The sequence below is a fragment of the Sabethes cyaneus genome, chromosome 2 (assembly GCF_943734655.1).
Source record: "Sabethes cyaneus chromosome 2, idSabCyanKW18_F2, whole genome shotgun sequence".
Lineage (NCBI taxonomy): Eukaryota > Metazoa > Arthropoda > Insecta > Diptera > Culicidae > Sabethes > Sabethes cyaneus.
This window is the reverse complement of record NC_071354.1, coordinates 55,532,078-55,549,952: the sequence shown is the minus strand read 5'-3', so window position 1 is coordinate 55,549,952 and position 17,875 is coordinate 55,532,078. Positions and strand designations below refer to the sequence as shown.

General features: G+C 37.4%; 1 protein-coding gene across 1 annotated transcript in view; it reads right to left on the bottom strand.

Moving 5' to 3' along the window:
• Nucleotides 1–16,131, bottom strand: part of LOC128734037 (peptide transporter family 1-like) — a 28,773-nt gene extending 12,642 nt beyond the window's left edge. The window contains exon 1 of the mRNA XM_053828010.1: nt 15,448–16,131. Within this exon, the coding sequence (XP_053683985.1) occupies nt 15,448–15,483 (36 nt within the window). The 5' untranslated portion in view covers nt 15,484–16,131. The remainder of the gene's footprint in view (nt 1–15,447) is intronic.
• Nucleotides 16,132–17,875: the final 1,744 nt, after the last annotated feature.

Sequence of the window (17,875 nt, the reverse complement as noted above, 5' to 3'; positions counted from 1 at the left end):
CTAAATGGAGGCAATGCATTCTATTGCACTTCACACCGAATCGATCGCATTGCTACAGCACTGATGGTGGACACCTTGGAATCTGTTCGAGTTTGAAGAATTGTATTGGCTAATTGACCATTAAGGTCGATTAACCGTGCAGTGTAATTGAAAAAGTAAATGTTCAAATGGGATATTTTAATTGAATGAAGAAAATTTTTAGATGTTTCCATTTCGATCGAGAATGGTGTGCAAACCAATTGAACCTAAACTAGGTCGCAAAAGTTGTCGGACATATTTTGTCACTTTTTTCTGTTTCTACTTGTAAATATTAAATGGAACGCGACATATCTGATTCTCATGGATAAAGCAAACTGTTTAGCCATTGAGCCATTACTTTTCTTCAATATAACTGAATGTCACTATAAATTTAATCTGCAAAAAAATATTCTAAGAAATGTTATAAATAAGATAAGTCGTATATTAGTGGAACTGTACAAGTTTGACCGATTCTTCAATGTATTCTGTGATAACAATAAATCGTACAAACCTCGCCAAATACCCAACACTGCTGAGTAGATTCGCATCACCCCAACTGGAGTCAGGAAAGAGGGTCAATGTCGGCCATCAGTGCTGTAGCGTGTAGGATGCACGTTGTTTAATGGATGCAAAAGGTGTACCTATACATTTTGCTGGCCAGTCGACGCTGCATCAAGAATAGTAATGAGTGTCAAGGACGGATTTGTTTTTGTTTCGTTCCATGATAGTTTGGTCTCCACCGAAAATGTGAATGAAAGTTGTATAACATTTTGGTGAAGGTGATACGCCACCTACGCGCGCTTTTTGATTGAATTGACACCAAATTATAGAAAGAGGTTGGCAAGATACTCTTTGATTTTGATGAAATTTTGTATAGATTTGATGCATCACATTACGATTTTTACCCGGAAATTTTTTAATTAAAAAAACCGCAATAGATAAACAACCTATTGCATAGCGTATGTCATCCTTAGTTATGAACTTTAGACGCCTCTGTGTTTGACGGTATATAATCGGTAAATTTTATGTAAGGTTACCTACAAAGCTATCTGGTTAACTGCTTAGAGCTCATCACCATAGCCGGTAAAATAACAAATAAGGTGAAGTAATCTCTGTTTCGATGTGTCTAGAAATTCTTAGTTCGCTCATGATTATAGGCAATTTTCTACAAGTAATAAATTTCACAGATAAATGCATGGTCAGTCAGCTGTTGGTATTTGCTTTGCACTTCTCCCGTTACAACGATTGTAATTCATCATCATGTTTATATATTTTGAACCAATGTTAGTGTGCAACTCTAACTTGAAGAAAGACGTGCGTACGAAACAATCACATTCATTGGTATGGCATGACATTATTTATTGCACGGAACTACCTGGAATGCTGTAACATTAAGTCGGCAATTAAACGGTAAGTTGGACGCATTCAACTTTATGGCCACCGTTCAACTCTGCTGGTAGAGGCCTGAAAGCTCGGTTAAATTCAGCAAACCGAATTCAGCAAACAACAAATATGTCGATAGATATTGTGTTGAAAGTAATTTGACGATTTCAATTATTTAGTGCCGAAAAAGTTGATAGCATGCAATGGATGCAAGTGAGTTTAGTTAATGGCATGAATTTTCATATACTACCATTATTCCAGCAAATAAAGTCATTCATAATTAACCTTTCATTAACTTTTCATAACGGTAGTTTTAACAATCGACCTAGGGGACGGTAAAAAAAGTAATGAAACAAAGGTGTTTATAGTATCATTGAAGCAGCGCTTATAATGTAGGGGATTGTCCCCTGTTGTGAAACGGCCTCGGTTGTGAAACATCCGTAATTTTTAACGTTTTTATTATGCTGTCTAGTGCTGTCAAGTTACTACCAACGTCTAGTCTCATAGTAATATAACTTTTGAGCAAACAACGATCAAACTTCAACATTTACAATGCTTTGTAGGAAAAATGTTTGCAAAAAACACCCAAAAAAGCTTTTTCGCATGTTTTGCAATTGATTATTTTGTGTACCAAATGGAATAAAAAAGGTCAGGTAAAAGCATACAAGCTTAGTTTTGAACCTCTATTTCATCACAAAGACAAATTTTAGGTGAATTAATTGACTCAAAAATTATTATATTTTTTTTGCAATATGGCCACCGCCCCGTTATGAAACGTGCTTTTTTCCATGCATTCATTGCGATTCAGATTTAGACGATTAAACGAAGAAATTGATCAATGATTTTGAATTTTTACTATTTTCCTTGAATAAATGTTTATAATTTTTGATTTTCCATCGATATTTCTATATTTTCTTTTCTTTTCTAACTATTTTCCGAGGTGTTTCACAACCGGGGACACGTTTTTCTTTGCTACAAAAACATGTTTTGAAATTTTGCTATAACTTTTGTGTTTTGAACAAAAACCATATACTTCCTTTGGCAAACAATAGGTATACGTCGACCCTTGCTATAATGGGAGCCGCTAGAGAATTGCAATGTTGTTGGCAGCAAAAAGACCGAGGTAGCAACCCCATTGTGTCATAAATAAAAAAAAATTAAACTATACTTTCTTCCACAAAAACGGGGTGGCTGAACGGTAAAGGTGCTAAACAATTTAACGTACTCAAAACACTCGAGAACATCGAGCCCTGTTCTCGAAGCGTTCAATATTGTAAATAATAATTAACACTACAATTGCCCTATACACCATTTTTTCGAATTCTGTTTCGCTGAGGCACTGTAGTCTAAAGAACATATACTGAGCAAAAAAACCGCAAATGAAGCCTGACACTAAAAAGTCTGAAGAGCTTTGCTTTTAGGCACCTCTCGCCAATGGCTTCTCGTGTCATGAAACGTTTTGAAGCACATTTGACCCAAAACGGTTGTTCAAAATAACAAGCGAGAGCAAGGTTTTCTCAACCGCAAACCAAAACTTTTCCGTTCCGGATGTAGCGAAAAAATTGCATCTGTTCAGAAGTTTCGCACAAAAGGCCACGATTAGACGCATGTTTCACGCGTGCAGAAAAGTTGTTCACATAAATGTTTACGAAAACACATTGTTGTAGCTTGTAGCTATTGTGGATAAATAAAGAAAGAAACAAACAGACGCAATCGTTAACGGGTACAAATGTACAAGTAGAAATGTCTCCAAAAGCATATTCTTTCATTTCTCTGGTCAATTTTAGATCCAATTGAGCTTCTATCATCGTTCCAAACACTAATCAACTTGGAATCTAGAGATGTCCTGCTCTTTATTCCGACTTTACTTATTTTTCTTTATTTGGCCGTATTCCTTATTTGGTAGTAAAGCTAAATTAGAAAAAGTTATGTATGTGGCACCTATAGAGCTTATTGTTATCTAGAAAATTGTTGAATTAAGTAGGGTAATGCCGTTATCGTCGGACCACTGTTATGGTCGGGCCACCACGATTTTTTCAGTTTTAGTAACTCGTGATACGTATATACAAGCAATGTAAAACTTCTTACTGTGACAGCTAACTTTTCACAATATTGTGAGTTTCAATCGTGTATTCAAAACACGCGTACTGAATTCAATGATTGAATCAATACAAAAAAAGTTTTGCAGGTGCAGTTAACTTTTCTTCAAGAAATGATTAATGAAATGCAATTATCGGGATAAATATTGAAAATTTATTAAGTGTGTTGTGCTGTATTCGAAGGATATTGAAAAATCCCATCCAGTTATGACGTAAGGGGGTAAGGGGGTAAATGCCACAAAAGCGCTTATTGTAAAGGTCGGGCCACTTGTGTAGTCATGGTTGGGCCACCATAATTTTAAGCACAGAAGCGCAATTTTCGCTAGAGAACGTCAGTTGCGGGAAATGTGATGAAATAAAGCAAAATTAGTATAATAAAAACCTAGATTGTTGTTGATTTTTCATTGCAGTAGTACACTTCGGGAAACGCGATTGTAGTAATATTGATTTTACAAGATCACCAAAAATTTCGCAGAGATGTTACTAAAAATAGGATATTTATACTTATAAGGGCCGTTGCTCACGAAATTCATTCTTTTGATGTCTCTACATAGAATTTCAATACGTATTTCTTAGATTAAGAGCGGTGGCCCAACCTGTACAACGTGGCCCGAGTATGACAACATTTTTCGTCTTCACGGAAATGTCTATAACTTTATTATTTTTTAAGCAATCAGTGCAAGATTTGCCAGAAGTATAGCTTATTCTTAGACCTTTCCAACGATATATTTGGATTTTAAAAATTCTTTTTGGAACGGAAGTTATGGGCGAATGTCAAAAACGCGGCCCAACCACGACGACATTCCCCTATTGTTCTTTTGTATTTAAGGCGCATTCCTGTTTTCACAAAAAGCGCTTTTTGAGCACAGTGTGAACCGGGAGTGCTCAGGATAGAGCAATACTTAGTTTAGCAATTTTATAGGTCATAATCAGCTCTATAAATGTCCTATACATAACCGTTTCAAATTTTGTTTGGCTGAGGTCGAACGGCCGAATTAGGAAGAAATATGTAAAATCGGAGCACAAAGAACAGGATAGCTCTCGATTCCTCGATTCGAATTGCTTTTCTAAAATATCTAAAATTCGATAATCTGCTAAGTTTTCGCTGGGATATGGTTATTCGAATCTTGGGTCAAATTTACCTGACCCCAACGGACAGACAACGTAAATATATTTTTGTACAGACAGAAGGTTAACTATAAATTTGTGTTTAGTAACCTAAAACCAAATGAAGTCGATTATTCTGCGATATAAATTTGTATCAAAACAAACCAAATAAAATCGTTCTACAGTGAAATAATTTTTCAATTTTGTGAACAACCTTAATAAGTATTTTCCTTCTTGTTTTTGTCCAGCTGATCGCTTAATAGCGTATGCCGGGCCCTTTTATGTTTTAATCATCAGAGTATCAGGGAGACCTCAAACGCCCATTCTACCTGACGCGACAGGCAATGCCGTCCACTAAAATATAGGTAGAGCCCCAAGCTTAACCGACATGCCTACGACCGCAGGTGGAGTCATCCGGGCCTATGCGGACTCCACGAACTGACTTTGAGATCTATCTGCTAAAGGCCGGAATGGCATATTTTAAATATGATTATGATGATGATAATGATGATGAGAGGAAAAGTAATAGTTTTATTGAATTTGTAAATGTGGTTTGCCCTGGACATTTTGTACTACTTGAGTTGTATAGAGAAAAATGTAGTATGGTGAAGAATGTGGAGATCTCTTTAGCTCCGCCTTACACGAGTCGGTTGTCCTCAGCCGTGCATCCGTCATGAATTTTCCAAATGAACCAAAAGGAAGACATATCTCGGACCATCAATGGTTATCAACTTTTCATGGCTCGACTCACGGAATAAATTTCATCTTGCTTTCCCGGGCATTTATGTAGTCCCAAGATAGGTCTATAAAATACATTGAGCGCAGCACGAAGTGGGGGTTCGCGGTAGCCGAGAAAAGCTTTAAACCATAGAGTCGCACCCGCCTCCCAATCGTCGGGAGGAATCCGTCGTCAAACCCCAAAAACCGATCGCTACCAAGCGGCCCACTGTCCCCGCAGCCTGCATAGATATAATGTTACAACTGCGTAATACTGTTGAATGACATACCATATCAACGTTAAGGGGAAATGAGCAGTCATTAACTTTTCGGCAGAAAGCACAATTTCGGAATTTTTGGGCCCAAAACAGAGACTCTGTTTTTAGAAATATATTTACTGCATTTTTCTTGCCAATCTGAATACAGAGAATATATTTTCATGTTTGAAACAAAAAAAAAAACAATTTACAAAATCAGCGACGGTTCTTTTTAAAACGTCGAAACATTTTTTTCCCTTTGGGAATTAACTAAAATTTTTAAATATTTTACTCCTACCTTTCTTCAGCGGTTTACTTTACCTCTTCTCACTCTCTTCCTTTCTTAAATAGGAAGTTCTTCCTTCCTTCATTCTAACGGAGTGAATGAATTATGTAAAATATAGGATTAAAATTAACGTGAAATTTGCATCCCCTAATAGTTGTATTTTAATCACTAATCAAATTTTTCTTCGATATCCAACCGGATCTGCTGACTTTACTCATTATTTCTTAGTAACATTAAATTTCTAGCCGCCTCTTCTATATAATTTTTATTAGAAATTCAAGAGTCCGATTAATTTAGAACTATTAGTTATTAGAGATCTCCGTTCTTATTCAGAAGTAGGCACTTTCTGAACAACCCAACAATCACCTTTGGTAATTTTTACCCCGAATCTCATTTGAAATTCCTAAAAAAAAATTCTCATATATACCCACATTGGGAATTAAACGTGACCGCTGCTCATTTATTGATTAATTAAAAAGTCCTACACCACATCAAGGTACAGTTTTATCGTAGAGAACAACCTTAATGAGTAGTTTAAGTTCAAAATTGGAAAAATTAGTGAGCCAAAATCAATTGAAGATGCTGTTTCTAGCTGATATGCAGTAAGTTTTGATTTTTGGTTAAGTTTTGTATGATGGTGTTCCGTTGTGCAGTGGTACAAGCACAATACCGTCACTGTGGAGCCAAGAAATTAATGCCTTAGTAGCAAGCTTATGACGTGCTCTTAAAATAATTTCACTTTTCAGTATTTTACTGCAAAATGCTGAAGGAAAATCGATTCTCTCTCTCTCTCTCTCTCTCTCGAATCCATTCTAATCCGATGCTTTGCTGCGCAGCGCAATGGACGTCATTTTCGTTACATTTGGACGATTTTTTCTACCGAAGCATTACAAAATGTGTGTTCTTAAGGTCATAGAACAAATTGATTCAGACATTTTAATTGCTTGTCCATTGTTTTCTTCACGGTACAGAGCAAATTTTCTCTAGTCTCTAGGGTTTGAAGAAAGGAATAGCTCTGGTTGATAGTTCTCCAGTACTTTTTCATTTAGACGTAGTGACAATGAGAGGTTCTTAAAGAAAAGTCTTAATTTTCAATATTGAAGATCGTAAACTCAGCGGAGAAGAAAAGAAATCAATCTCTGGGCAATCATATGTTCCAAACAGCCTTCAGTTGATGAGTTAGAATCATTGCTCAAAAATATAATAGCCTGTATTTGTAGATTTGAATCACATTGAGCCATAATGCGTAATGTTATTTAAACCGAACCACGTGATTCATTCAAAGCACGAGGGTCTGAGTCTGAGAAATATTATAGTTGCCCTGGTTAAAACGTGCATTTGGATACAATTTAACAAAATCTAAAACAAAATTACAAATTAAAACAAAGTTACCTTACAGAAGCCAAAAATTGTTTCAATTGCCATCCCTTTCCCCGCGTCGAAGATATTCATTCGTTCCCAGAAGCACATCCTTGCCACAACACAATACATTCACTTTTCAATCTCTTTCAATGAAATGGCAATTATGCGCACTACAGCTGTAGCGCATTTCCCGAACACAGATGGCAAATTAGAAAAATTCAATCATTGTACGTTAAAAATCTTCGTTCTGCTGGGCCGAAGAGCCTTTGTCATCTTTTCTGGCGTACTTCCCAAACACAGACATCAAATTGGTCTAGGTCTAGTAGTGATAGTAAAGAACCTTCGACCTGTTGGGACGAGTACACTATCATTTTTTTTAATGAAAATAAAAAAAATAGAAGATGATAGAAGCAAATCAAACATAGAGTGAAGGCTAACGCAATAAAAAATAGGCCTAAACGAAAATGCATTTTCACTATGGCATCTTAAGAAATAATTTACCCGCTAGAGTTATTTACATTTAGTGTTTGTTGTTTCGCTTTTAGATCAACGATAATGAGAAATTCTGCACTACTCCATATCTCAGCAGTAATTGCAAGGTAAACATGAATGGCTGCAAGAAAATGGAATTATCTTTATTGTTTGCCTTCAATGAATGAAATTTTCAATTAACTCGGATCAACTCAACTGACACTTGACACTTTTTATGCTTCTCGCCATAAAATAAATGCAAATTGATGTTTCTGTCATTTGAGAACCCTTTTCTTTGCCCTTTAGTTTTATACGTTGATGCAAAAACATTTTAAAGTTGAAAATTGACCTGAAATCACAGGGTAATTCTTGGCTAATTCAAGAGTCCTTGATTAATTTTATATAATTGCGGTTCGAAAATTAGCGTTGATGATGCGATCAAATAACGTGATGCTGAGATAAATTCTCATCTGATAATAAAAAAATTCCGTAGTAATTTTTGCAGTTCACAATAAAAATGAGTTAATTTAAATATTAAAACATGTTGTTTATTTTTCCATTGTTCCTCCAATTCACAGGCTGCATTGATGATAATGAAATGTTAATAAAGGAAAATCCTAGTTTTAACTAATTAGCGATCGATCGGACGTTGTAATTTATGCGTGCGTGTAATCAGCGAAACGATGGAGCAGCGTAGCGAAAACTTTGGCCTTGTAACTGCGAGATGAAATGATTTCTCATATTAAATAACACATCTGGCTAGTTTGATATGAATGTGTGATATTACGTAAAATGTTGTTTCAAATCTCGTTATGGGTAGTCCACATTGAAAGTTCAGTGCCTCCCGCTGTCTGACTAGAGGTTAACCGCTTTAGACTGTGTAAAATATAAACAAATGACACTTCGGACAAGCAGATGCGCCAAGTTTAATCGGTCTGCGACACTTTCGACACCAAGGCCGAATGAATTGTTATTAATTGATTCGTTGCGGAAGCAGCGATTTCGATGCTGATAGACTTCCGTCACATACCACGGGTCGATGATTCACCCCACGATGCGCCGCCGTCTGCTGTCATTGGAATGACACGATACGATAGGAATACAATTTATTCAAATAACGTTTTATTGTTCTACGTGTTGAATGGATCTCTGAACTCTTTTGGTGATCTTCTACGTAATAAATTTTACTGCAATGAGTTCATAGATTTATAAAATGTCAAATCAAAGCAGATTTTTTTTGCTTTTATAACTATTTGTAATTAGATGCAAGTTTGCAAGGCTTGAATCGAATATATGTACATAGAACATTGAAGACAACCATTTTTGTTCGGTAAATTTATGGTTACACAAATATTTCCTCTCATGATCACAAAAATCTTCTTAAACACAAGTGCATAAGAGCACAATACTCTTAACATCTATCGTTGAGAAATCCATAGCATATCTTCAATTTACTTTAGTGGTACGTATTCAATACGCAGAAATAGAATACGTTTAGTCGGTAACGCAAACAATACCAATGGTATCCTTCGCGTTTAGAGTGATCCAAATTGTATGATGTACAATAAAAATGTTGCTCTCTAGCAAGAAAAAAATAATTTGACACTAAAATTTCTCAAGTAGTAAACCATGAGACAAACCTTGTTTCCGAAGATAATGATCAGTTTCAAGATTGATTTCCAATAGTTGGTGCAGCGGGAAGCATCAAGCAATGCTGATTTCGATGCAAATAATAGAAAATCTCGAAACGGCTACATCCATCTATCCATCTACAGCCACCGAAGCGCAAAAAATAGGTACAAGGCACGAAACTCAATTTTAATGATTCGTCAGTTTTTTTTCTTCTGTTGTGGTTTCATTTTTCGCGTGTTGCAAAACTTGGTCGGTAAGTCGGCGGTATGCGCACCGCACTAATTAAATGAATAATTGCCCCAAAAGACTATAAAAGCAACCGTTGATGTAGATCTGCACGGGCGTTACGAAAACACATCCCACAGTGCAGCGGTGTCCGAGCAAAGGCAGCGGGCTGGCACGGCAGTCAGTGGCCAAAAAATTCATCTTCCAAATCATCCATGCTTACCCCGGCAGGTTAGTAGTTACGGTAGGCACGGAACAGCTTTTATAATGCATAGTTTAGCTTCAGTGATTGTGTAAACCTTCCATCAAAGGTGAACATGACTAATCGATCTGCGCAGATTGTTGTCCGAAATTGGTCTTACTTCCTAATCAATGCGGAAGTATCGTATGTTTGTACTGGATGAAATTAAACTACGAAATTACAAACGTATTTGGTCATAATTTGGATGCAACACACTTTTTGCAACTATGACTAAACAGGTACAGTATGAGGGATAACAAATTAAGACATTTGTAATTATACATACTAGTTTATGATCATCTTATTTCACAGTGCTGTCAAAATTATAAAACGAACTGTAACTTTTCCACTTCGAACAGACCAGTCATGTGATGACAGTATTCAGGAGATTATGGATGGTGCTTATTACGAGAGTCATTAAACAGCGAATCTCAAGTAAAGATATTGCAGTAAAGATGCAGGAGCAGCCCGTGTGAGAAACATGCGAAAAACTAACAATTGCCACGAAACTAGGGCTATGAAGAGTGTCAATCATTTGCAAGAAGTCGTAAAATGTGACGCGTGGAATTTTCGCACGGCTGCTGTTTTGTAGGGAGTAATGTTTTTTAGTAAATTACTAGTTCCGAATATAAATTTATACATATGTGTTTCTACCATTCATACATATTCGAGATTTTATCGTGTTGAAAAATTGGTTTATTATTTTGTTCCAATGATAAGAGGCGTTCAGTTTTCCGAAATTTGAAACATTTTCCTCATTACTATCATGGACTGAACGGCTTTAAGTTAAAAGTTACTTAATAAAACTATTATCACCATTGCCTCCTGTGGGGTTGGAGTACTCGTGGAATCACATTGCTACAACAACATTTTCTTGACAGTGCTACTCTGTTCTATCACAGCAGCAAACAACAAGGACGGTTCGGTGCGTCATCGTGTCGATAGTCAGCGTCGGTATCGTCTAGATTCCGACCGTGTTGATAGTGTTGATTGCTGAGCACACTTAGACCGACCAAGTAAGTCTTGGGCCATGCCGTGTAACTTAGGCTTTTCATATTACTATCGTCAGTCTGCTTTCATGGAGATTATTTTTGCGTCTAATCTTATCTAGAATAGGGAAATAGCATCGAAAAAGCAGAGACGGAAATACATTTCACCGCAATCGTGATTTCCCTATAACATATATTGCCATCGAGCCAAATTTTTAAATTATTAGAAATTGTTTACCGATGATAGGTGCCAATGAGGTCTTCAATCTATTTGAAATTTTCAGGTTTACAATCATTTTTCGTGTAATAAACTTTATTTTCCAAAAAATACTATAACCCACTGTTGACTACTGTCCCCTACATGTTAGTCTTGCGGTGAAATTTACTAATTTTAGAGAGCCTTATTACCTATGCCAATGTATGAAATTTAATTGACATTACTGGTGCAAAATTTGAAATCAAACAAAAAGTAGAGTAAATAAAGTAATATTAGGCCAGACGAGTGCAAGCTGAGAAAATTTTAAAAATGACATCGCCAATCAATTGGTTAAACAATTATGGTCAAGTTTTTTTTGTGAAACGCACATTAGCAATTTTTCCTGGCAGCATATTCGTCAAATTTGAATAAATTTGAAGCAATATTCAGAAAAAAAGGGAATTCAATTAATCAGTGAATTAATCGGCATCGACTTCCGTAACTCAGCAAGCGGAACGGGTTTCGCCATCGTAGATCGTATCGTAGATGACGGAGAGCAAAGCGTAAGAAGTGACGTTGGACCGACTCAATCCTTTCCATCCCACTTTGGTAATATGGATGCTAGATAACGAAACTGTATTCGAGAGTCGAACATACGAGTGAATACTATAATAATACCTTGAGGTAATATACGTCAATGAAGCCCTTAGCAATGCGGAAGATGAATTCCAAAGCTCTGAATGCGTTGTTCACAATGCAAGAAATATGTCGTTTAAACGATAGCTGACTGCTCCAAATAAAACCGAGATCCTTTATCACCTGGTCGATACGACACGATTTTGGTACCAAGATGGTTGTAGTCTAAAATGACAGAATGTCGAATATGGGCGAAAGAAATAAACATTTTTCAGCATTGACGAGCATGCATTTCAGGTTGTACCAATTCATAGAGGTGTCAAACTCTCTGGAGTGTGTCTTGAAGTAAATCTTCAAATCGTCGGCGAAGGATAAACGAGGGCCTTTAAGTACGTGGTTGACATAATTGGAATACAGCAGGAAGATTAACGGTCCAAAATGACTACCTTGTGGGAATCCAGACGAGGCTGGAAACGCATTTGATTGAAAACCTGAAATTGAAATTGTCAAAATTGGTTGACTGCCTACAAGCTAGCAACTGAACCAACGTAAAATATTGCCCCTGATAAGGAGTCTTTCCCGATTTTATTAAACGCCGCAGACAAGATTTACATAACATATAATGTGAAACATAGAAGATTCGTAGTGGTTGATCTACCTGCGGTAAATCCATGTTGATCATCACTCAAGTATTGTTTACAATGTGACGGTAGCGGAGTAATGACTATAAGTTGATGAGACGATGATGAGACAACGATGAGATTCTTCAGTGCTTGTTGTCATCTGTTCTTTTTTGCGCACAGGAAACATCAAAGAATCAAAGCTGGGTATTTTCCATGCAAGCGAAAATACCCAGCTTTAGATGGAAAGACCAAACACGAGCCGGTGGGGGACTAAAAGGTCTTCAAAGTGCTTTTTTTAAAAACCACATACGGAATGCAATCTGCGCTGGTTTCAGTAGAAGATTTTAACTATGAGGCGGCTCAAGAGACCATAAGCGGTATGTTGTAAGCAACCAGAGTAACTTGATCGTCGAATATGTCCTAAGCTCAGTCCTTTTCCTAATCTTCAGGCGAAGTTCGTGGGTCAAGAAAGGCACGCTGTAAAGCGAATGTACTATCTTACGCACAGGACTCCGCTGCTGTTACGCTGTAAATAAGATCTAAGAGATGATCAACATGGATTCATCGCAGGTAGATCAACCACGATATATATTGCGATCATATATTGCGGAAAGCTTAGCGGATCGTGCTTAAACGGACGTCATCTATACTGATTTATCTGCGGCGTTCGACAAAATCAATCGTGCTATTGCAATTACCAAATTGGAAATATTAGGTATCGGCGGAAGTGTGTGCGTTGATTTAATTCATATCTCGCATGTCGGAAACTGATAGTGACGGTTGAAGGTTTTCAATCTGATGCGTATTCGGCCACGTGTGGAATCCCACAAGGCAGTCATTTTGAACCGTTAATCTTCCTGCTGTACTTCAATGATGTCAACCACGTACTTGAAGGCCCTCGTTTATCTTACACCGATGATCTGAAGATTTACTTGAGGATTCGCTCCATGGTCGATGCAATCCGTCTTCAACGAGAGTTTGACACTTTTATTTTTAATTTTATTTTAAATTTAATTCACGTGTCGACCAAGTGAAGGATCTCGGCGTTATCTTGGACGGTCAGTTATCGTTTAGACGACACATTTCCTACATTGTGGACAAAGCATCCAGAATTCTAGGATTTGTCTCAAGGCATTTTACTGTTCGCTCATCCGTTCGACTCTCGAATACGGTTCCATTGTCTGGCATCCGTATTATCAAAACGGAATGGCCAGGATCGGGTCGATTCAACGCCGCTTCTTACGTTTTGCGCTCCGTCATCTACCTTGGCGAGATCCGTCCCAATTGCCGAGTTACGAGAGACGATGCCGATTGATCCATGTGGAGACACTTCAGGTGCGAAGGAGGAACGTCGCAAGTGCTTTGTTTGCTGCTGATATGTTGCAGAGAAGAATGGCAATTTTGGGAATGATTAATCTGAACGGCACTAAGGAATGATGCAATGCTGCGAATACCATTTCAACGCACCAATTCGGACAAAACATGACCGAGCTATGACCGGAGTACAGCGAGTCTTTAATAGAGTTGCCGCTGTATTTGATTCTAATCTGTCACGTAAAACTATCCGCCGAAACTTTTCTATGTTTTTCTCTATATCAATGACGTTCAAGAAATTCTGTGTATGTTTGTAATTTTTTTGACTGAGTGATTGTTAATAGTATAAGAGACCATATTTGGGACAATTGTAGTCTGTTGATGTTGAATAAATAAATTTAGAATGTCGATAGATTGCACGCCTAATTACGTGCGAAAGAGTCAAGGTAGCATTGTCGCCATTATTTCCGTTTAGAACATCAAACCAGTCGATAATGGCGAAGAAATTGGCAATGCTTCGGCGATCAGCCTTTCGAAAGTCAGACGAAAGATGGGGAAGGTTTTCATTAGGTTTGATTGATGATTGTTCAGGGCAAGGACTAATGGAAGGTGATACCTCAGCTGCTTAATCTGTTGCGATGGAAGCGATGGAGCGTAACTCTATTTTCGGGTTATATGCTTTGGTTTTTCATCGAGCCGCTATGCTGCCCGCACTTGACACTCGATAGTGACTGAATCGAGTCGAGTTGCTCGACGCGAATTACATAATAACGCTTATAGTTTCCCCCCTGGGATATAGAGAAATTAGGGTAGGTTCAAAATAGACGTAGGCTGAAGAATTAGTGCCCCTATCTACCGTCATAACTAGTCGATCGTATTATGTATAACTTATGGGCCCTATTCTGTAAGTCACGCCGTGCAACTCGGCTCGACTCAGTCACTGTCGAGTGTCGAGTGCAGAGAGAACGAGCAGTATATCAAACTTGAACCGTAGTAGCTCAAAACGGGACATATATAATTTTCCAAAATGATGGACGCAGTGGTCCAGTTTCTCAACAAAAAAAAACTAAAATAAAATTCATCAGATTTTGAATAGTTTCAATGAATAAAAACGTATCATAAATGATTTTTGATTATTTATGAGAATAGAGGAATGATTAATCGAACAATTTTTGCTGGTCATTAATTGAGTCAATATATTCGATTACAAAAGAGTCTACTAGCCGAATAATTGAGCAATTTCTTTTGTCCAGGTCAAAAATATTGGATTGATAAATAGTTCTATTACTTCCATGTCAGTCATCTCACAATAATCGATCAAAGCCATTCGATTTTACGCGGGCTTCAATCTATTCCATTATTAATCGAGTAATTAAAGGTCACCGCTATCTATCATCTATACGGAAGTGAAACAATCTATAAACAAATATATTTCATATTTCCGCAAATGACTGAAAACGTATTTGCTTTGATTTATTTTTTAATATCGATTCTAGAATATTTTAAACGACCGATAAGAAAATTGTTTGTGAAAACTGTACAAAACTATATTCCACGTGTCCGATTCTTAATGAAAAAAAAAAAATTAGCTTGTGTTCTAGAACCAAGTTTCACACCTATTATCTAAGCGATAAGTTTCCGTTACTCTAGCAATCTACAGACTTCACCTACTGAAAGTGCAAGCGTTCATTGTTTGACACATTCCAATATTCTAGCGATGCAATCTTGTAAACATTTACAGATAAGTGTTCCAGTACGCACTAAAGGTTCGTTCCCTCTGAAAGCAAGTGCATATTGGGAAAATCATAACCTTTAATTGTCCTGTTAAAGTTAAACAAAAGGCAAGAGGCAGGGGACGAAAACCAATTACGTGCTATCCGTATATAATTACCGGTGAGCTAGATACTTCGAATCGGGTCGAAACCATGTTGCCTTATCGTGGTGTTTCGTTAAGCGCCGTTTTACCGCTGAATATAGTTGGCTCCGTAATTATTATTAGGTTTTGCTTCTGCACTGCACTGAATTCCCTTCAAATGAGCTGCTTTCGATAATTCGATAATCGAAAATACACTCAAGTCTGCATTCACTTTGTCAAAATCACATTTGTTATCCCAAAACTACACTGAAGTAACTGTTCCACTATCAACACGGTTCACGGATCACTGTTTCGGCTTGATTTTGGGGGGAAAGTGCACCAATTTGGTAACGTTTCTTTTCCATGCAGCGCGGGTTTATTGATCTGCAGTATGATCACGGTGTGGCGTCACGAGCAGACACCGATGTTCGTTACTTCTCCATTTTCCAACTGCCTAAAATTAACGAACAATTTGATTAACCCCTCACACTATAGCATCGATTCCTATCAATTCCGCATCGAAGAAGATGCGTGATGCAACTGGTTGATGGTGCGCGCGGCAGGTTTTGCGATTTTGTCGAAAAGAATAACGATAAATGCATAGAAAGTGAAATTCGGAGCAAAACAAACAAACAACCAGCAAATATACAGTTAATCACTCGCGAAAATTTGGTCAAGTAGTTTGCAATAAACTACCTGCTAGCGCCGGGTGAATCACACGAACCAAACGAACCTCGCCGACTGTCCGCTAATGGAAGACTGAAGCTCGGACCGAAACGTTTTACCATAATAAATGTAGAGAATGAATTTTCAATAAGTTTCGTCGTACATACCTCGGCGATTGCAACGAACCGCAGCAGCAGCACGTGCAGTCCACGGCAGGTTGTAGTATTGTGATCGTAGTTTCTATGGTGGTGATGTGGTTTTGAAAAATCCCCTTGCAACAATATAGACAGAAACAGTGCATGCATTAGATTAGAGTTTACCGCTTTCGGATTCACACGCAATTAAAGGAAAACAAATGCTTTCGAAAAACCCGGTTCTCTTTTTGATGTATCTAAATAGCCGAATCGGAAGATCGGTAATAAATTGGAAGTAGGGTATATTGCTACATCGTCGTAATTGCCTATTCCCGTCCTATCCATTACAAATTATTAAAAATATCGGCATTTTTATGCCACACAATGCAAAACTAGTTATTCCCTAATAGGGTAGAGGATCCATATTTCGCCAGGAGCCATATTTCACCAGTTTGATGAATCCAAAGGCTTTTTGCATATTTTTGGGAGACTTAAAAGAAATTATTTGACGAATTGGTAAAATTGATGTCCTCATTTCAATAATATGCTGTAATAGTCGCTTTTCAGTGATTTCAAAGTTCCCGGATCGGAAGGTAAGTGTGTTTTAGTCAAATCAGCACAAGAACTTTTGGAGTATTCATTAAATCCATCCAACAAATGATGTAAATTAGAATGGCTTTACTTATTACGACGGGAATTAGAAAAAACCCTGCAATGTGGTTTCTTATGGCAAATATCAATGCAAGGCGCATAATTTTAGTTTCATAAATTCGAGGTATATTTGCAAATTTTTGATTTAAGCTTGATTTTTTCGGTCCTTTAGGTTTTTCAAATCAATGGCTTTCCCTCATCAGTAAACTAACCGCTTAAAAACTTGTTAAAATATTTGGTTTCTTTGCAGTCACATTAATGCAGCCATGTATCGGCTACCGCAGCTACCAGCAGCTTTTGCTCGGCCAATATAATTGTTTCAACAATATATTGCAGCCGAGCTGGCTACCAGTGCTCGTATAGGACCGAGCGTTGTTTCTCTTTTTAGACAGCTGAGTCCTCACTTCTCCGAAAGCACCGGCGACGGCTCAAGGCAGCCCCCGTGTTGGTGCACACGGTTTTGGATAAAATAGAAAAAAGTTGCCGTCCTGGGACTGGCGACCAGCAGCAACGTGTATCTTCTACTACTAGATAAAGGGAAACAACGAGCGAGCCAGATGGCTCGTCGTCGATGATCTTGCGCATACGACGATGCTGATGATGAACGGATTGAAGTTCCAATGCAATTACTCATGTGGGTACTATCTGGCCGATGTGCACAACACGGAGAATAATCGTTGAACAATTAAAGCGTCACATGTTTCTTGCTGATCAGTTTGATTAAGGTATGAGTTTGTGGCACCAGACGATCAATAGAGGCATACGAACAAGCATATTGCATAAAATGCATTTAAATAATTAAATAATAAAATTTTTAAATGATAATAAAAAAAATAGTTGAGAAGCGCAAACACTACTTTCTCTATATACTACAGGCGAAATAACGTATCATATTAAGAGTGGAAATGGTAAAGTTTGCATAATTTTACTAATGATTAGCTTTATTTGGTTGTAAATTTTATGAGCTTATAGATTTAAATAAGAAATGGAAAACTTTCCTAAGCTAAATTGTA